This window comes from Primulina tabacum, chromosome 11 (genome assembly GCF_025594145.1).
Source record: "Primulina tabacum isolate GXHZ01 chromosome 11, ASM2559414v2, whole genome shotgun sequence".
NCBI classification, from domain to species: Eukaryota; Viridiplantae; Streptophyta; class Magnoliopsida; order Lamiales; family Gesneriaceae; genus Primulina; species Primulina tabacum.
In genome coordinates, this window is record NC_134560.1 from 33830067 (window position 1) to 33835126 (window position 5060).

Sequence of the window (5060 nt, forward strand, 5' to 3'; positions counted from 1 at the left end):
GTCGGTCACTTGACTGATATGAGTTCTCATGCAGCTTCAGCAATGCCAAGGACAGTGACCTCAGCATCCACAAGGCAGACGTTTTTCACTGACAACCCAGCAATTGACACAGAGAAATAAGCGTGCGACGCCAATCTTGGCCACCCACATGTGTTTGATGCGCTGAACCTCCTGCAGTATATATGTAGAAATATTCTGAGATGAGTGTGTCAAGATCCGATGATTATATTTCTAGTCTTTATTGAATGAGATCGAAATCGTTTCCATTGGTCCCTCTTATTTATGATATTGCCGAAAAGTCCATTGTTTTGTAAAATTTAGATGTTTTTAAAAGGAAAGTACCAATTTGATACGATGAGTTTCCGTGTTTTCTATTTTGTTATTTAATTTGTCAAATGTAGGTTTTATTATTATAATTTTTTTTGTTGGTTTTAAGTATGATGCGACTACATACATATCAATATTGTTTTTGTGTCATATTATCGATTTCTACTGCCACATCAGAGTTATGACATAAAATATGACCAAATACAGGGTTACTCTTGGCTTTGATCATAATTTAAATGATGAAAATTAAACAAATGGTAAATTACAGGACAAATTTGACAATTTCACACATTTTTAATCCCAGATGTGATACATCATGAAAATTAAAAAGGCATGTCAGAAGAAACGGTGGATTAAAACGATTTTTGTTCTAAACAATTGGTGTGAAACATATAATTTTCCAAATCAGAAAAGTATGTGTTTGTGTACCATTTTCTCACATCCAAAATGCAACGAGAGATTTAAAATTTTTGTTTCGACGTCCAAAACGTTCTGGGCATCATATGATTAAAAACAATCATAAAGTATTTAGATTTGATTTAATTTTGTGTTTAAGAATACTTGATACCAAAATAGTTCGAGATTAGCGAAGTTGGTTCTTCTCATAAATTTCTGCGAACTTTCTTCAACCTTCTAATCAGATCCACGATCAAATGTTTTGTTCCTTGTGTAGATTGTAGTAGAAATCCACACGAAATTTGCGTCGAGATTAAAATCACTGGAGATTCAAAAACTCCGGCAAAGTGGTTGTGGCGGCGGCATTGCCAGCGTTCGAAAGTCTCTGTCGTTGGAATTATTTCCCAATGTGAGAACCCGAATTTCTAGCATTTCAGCAACAATGCAAAATTTCCAGCAGAAGCTAATATTTTAGAAGCTGGTACTTTTTCAGCAGATTAGAATCCAGCAGCAGATAACAGGTAAAATCCAGCAGCAGAAGAGCAAGATTCCAGCGGACAGTTACTGATTCAGCTTATGACTTGTAACTGAAGTATTTAACATGGAATAAAGACTCTTAATATCAGATTATGACCGTTAATTGGGAGGCTAACAGTCAGAATTTTGCCTATAAATAACACCCTCAAATCTCTGAATTGGTGTTACACAAATCTTGAGATTATCACTTGAATTTTCAAGCTAAGAGAGTGCTTATTTTCGAGCAGTAGAAACCAGTAGGAAGAACAAGCAGATTCCAGACTTCAACTGAAACTTTATAGCAAATTACTGTAAGTGGGCTTATGTATAAATATCTTGAAATCAGTTTGATAATTCCTGTGTTAAAACCAAGTATATGTATTTTGATCTCTGATTTTTAAAGCACTGAAACCTAGTGAACTAATTGTAGGAATATATATTCTGAACATTTCTGAATTTTGATTTCTGATTCTGCCCTCATCCCTTAGAGGAGAGAACATATAGGGGACTGATATCAGTTTAACCATGAAATTCACGAACGTGCTCAGTGCTTACTTACTTGCTAATTTCTGAATTCTGTTTCGAATACTGATTCTTGTTCCGAAAATAAGAGTTTCTGTATATTAGTTGTATTATTGTTTCTGTTGAAAATGATTTTGAAAACTGGGAGTTATTCCCGCCCCCGCTTATTGAGTGATGATCATATCACTCACCCACCAAAACCATCTCAGATAAGAACGATGAAGAAATATTAGAAGAAGAAGAGCAGATTCAGTTTTGGGGTGGTGAAGAAGACTGCAATTTCTCAGTTCTGAGTCTAGTTTATGTTATTTCCGCTGCATCTGTTAAGATACTGTTATGTATGATTTTACATTTCCGCTTTAAAACATTATTATTTCAGTTGTAACAGATAATGGATTATTGATTATTATGAATAAAAGACTGGTTTCTGAATTTTGTACTTCGGAGCCTTGTTGCTTTCGAATATAAATTGGAGAGCAACGCCAGTGTCGACCAACCCCCGTCCCGGGGCGTGACACCCAAGGTGGCCAACGATTTTCAGTGAGGGAGCGGGGAGATGATTTTTGTTGTCAAAAATTTGAGTTGACAAAATTTTGGTGGAAATACTTTTGTGTAAAAGTTATCTATATTCAAATATTAATTACACATATATAAAATTATCTTCCCGATCTAATTAGGATTATCTTTTTATCAGGATGGTTTCTTGCCGAGAGTACTAATGTTACAAATTCCAATTAAGAGATAACATGACATCGATGCTTTTATATGCTGGAAGATTTTTGCAACAATTTGCAGTTGATATGTGTATTAAGCTTTAAACAACTAGATTGGATTACTTTAGAAGAAACCAAGTGGAAATGAGGTCAGAATTTTATCAAGGTATCATTGACAGCATTATAAATGGAGAAACAAAAAAGAAATGAAATTGGAAGAAGAATAGTTCTTCCAGCATCGTTTATCGGAGGACCAAGGGATATGCGTCGTAGATATCTTCATGCAATGGCATTAGTAAGAAATTTTGGAAAACCTGATCTTTTCATTACAATGACTTGTAATCTAGAATGGAAAGAGATAACATATAATTTGAAAGAAGGTCAACAACCTCAGGATCGACCTGATTTAACTACCAGAGTATTTCGAGCTAAGTTACAAGATTTAAAAAATCAAATAATTACCAAGTCAATATTCGGAGTGGTTGTTGCTTTTGTTTATGTGGTGGAATTTTAAAAGAGGGGGTTGCCTCATATGCACATGTTGATTATTTTGAGGCAAGGTTATAAAATCAATGGTCCTGAAAATTTTTATTACTATGTATCAGCAGAATTACCAAACAAAGACGAAAATCCCAACCTTCATAATTTTGTTGTGAAGCATATGATGCATGGTCCTTGTGGGGATTTAAATAAAAAGAACTCTTGTATGATTGCTGGGCATTGTAAAAGCAACTATCCATGCCAGTTTTGTCAAAGTACAACACAAGGAAAATAGGGTTATCCAATTTATAGAAGAAGAAATGATGGGCAAATAGTTGATATACGAAAGACAAAACTAAACAATCAATGGGTTGTTCCTCACAATTATTACCTTCTGTTAAGGTATGATTGTCATGTTAATGCCGAAGTATGATCTGGATTGACGGCTGTCAAATATCTTTAAAATACATATATAAAGGACATGATAAAGTTGTTGTGCATATTGCCTCGAGCAATAGTGATACTGTTGTGGATGAGATTAAGAACTTTCAAGATGCAAGGTGGGTCTCAGCACAAGAAACACTGTGGAGAATATTTGAATTTGATTTAAACGAGATATCCCCGGCTGTAATAAGTTTGGCATTACACTTGCCTAACAAAAAATGCACCACATTTTGGAGGAATCAGAATTATTAAAATGTCATGCAACGCGAATTGACCTCAAAGACGATGCTAATTGAATTTTTTCATATGTGCTCAATAAATTCTAAAGCAATATCTTATTTGTATGCCGAATTCCCAGAACATTATGTATGGGATAAAAGAAACAAATGTTGGTATGAAATAAAAAAACTAAAGGTAATTGGACGTATAAATGGTGCAAATCCTACAGAAAGAGAAAGGTATTATTTAAGATTATTGCTCAATCATGTAAGAGGACCTACTTCTTTTAACTATTTGTTAACGGTTAATGGAAAGATTTGTTTCACATTCAAAGAAGCAGCATAGAGAAAGGGGTTGCTTGAATTAGATCAGAGCAACTTTGAGTGTTTGAATGAGGCTATGAGCTTCCAAATGCCATATACTTTGAGAAGACTTTTTGCAACAATCTTAGTATATTGTGAGCCATCCGATGTAAGAAAATTATGGGACACTTACTTTGACGCGATGTCCGAAGATTTTAGGATAGAAAATGATGGCAACAAGGAATTTTTGGTATCAAAGACATTGCAAAACTTGAATTTTATTTTGGAGAGTATGGGAAAAAGTATTCATGTTTTTGATTTGCCAAGAATAACTATTGAAATAGATGAGTGCAATGATAATATTTGTACAGAAACTCGGGAGGAAATGTCTATTGGAATCTCACCCGACGACTTGTTAGCTGAATCCAAATTAAATGCAGGGCAAACAAAAGCATTCTCAACAATTCACGAGTGCTTAGATTCCATTGGAAGCAGCCTTTTTTTTGTCAATGGACTTGGTGGAACTGGGAAAGAATATTTATATCGTGCTTTGCTAGCAAATGTTAGGCAAAGAAATGTGATTGCCCTTGCTACAACAACTTCAGGAGTTGCAGCTTCGATATTAACTGGTGGTCGAACAGCTCATTCCCGATTTAAAATCCCAATTAATTTGCATGAAGAAAGCTATTGTACAATATCAAAACAAAATTGGACTTGCAGAACTGTTACGTGTAACACATTAATTATATGGGATGAAGCACCGATGGCGAAGCGGATAGCAATTGAAACAACTGATAGAAGTTTACAAGATATAATGGGAATCCAAAAACCATTTGGCGGAAAAGAGATTGTTCTTGGAGGAGAATTCATGCAAGTTTAGCCGGTAGTTCCAAAAGCCACAATTAAGAAACAATTAACACAAGTTTAGTAAATTCTTATTTGTATAAACAAATGCAACATTTGACTCTACTTGAAAAAATGAGATCAAAATCTGACAATTTTTTTAGCGATTTTTTGCTACAAGTAGGCAGTGGAATTGAACCTACGGATACTGAAGGCAATATCAAAATTCCCGATGTATGATTATCAAGTATAACAAAAATGATGAGGAGTCTTCTGAAGAAATGCCAATAAATCACAT

The 5060-nt window shown here is 34.5% G+C and overlaps 1 protein-coding gene across 1 annotated transcript; it reads left to right on the plus strand.

Annotated features, from left to right (window-relative positions):
• Positions 1-4121: 4121 nt before the first annotated feature.
• LOC142519774 (uncharacterized) lies at positions 4122-4799 on the plus strand. Its single transcript, XM_075622802.1, has one exon. It carries the CDS (start codon positions 4122-4124, stop codon positions 4797-4799), a length of 678 nt encoding a protein of 225 aa, XP_075478917.1.
• Positions 4800-5060: the final 261 nt, after the last annotated feature.

Excerpts from the sequence above, each read along its gene's own strand:
- LOC142519774 (XM_075622802.1), top strand. The coding sequence starts at position 4,122 with ATGTCCGAAGATTTTAGGATAGAAAATGATGGCAACAAGGAATTTTTG.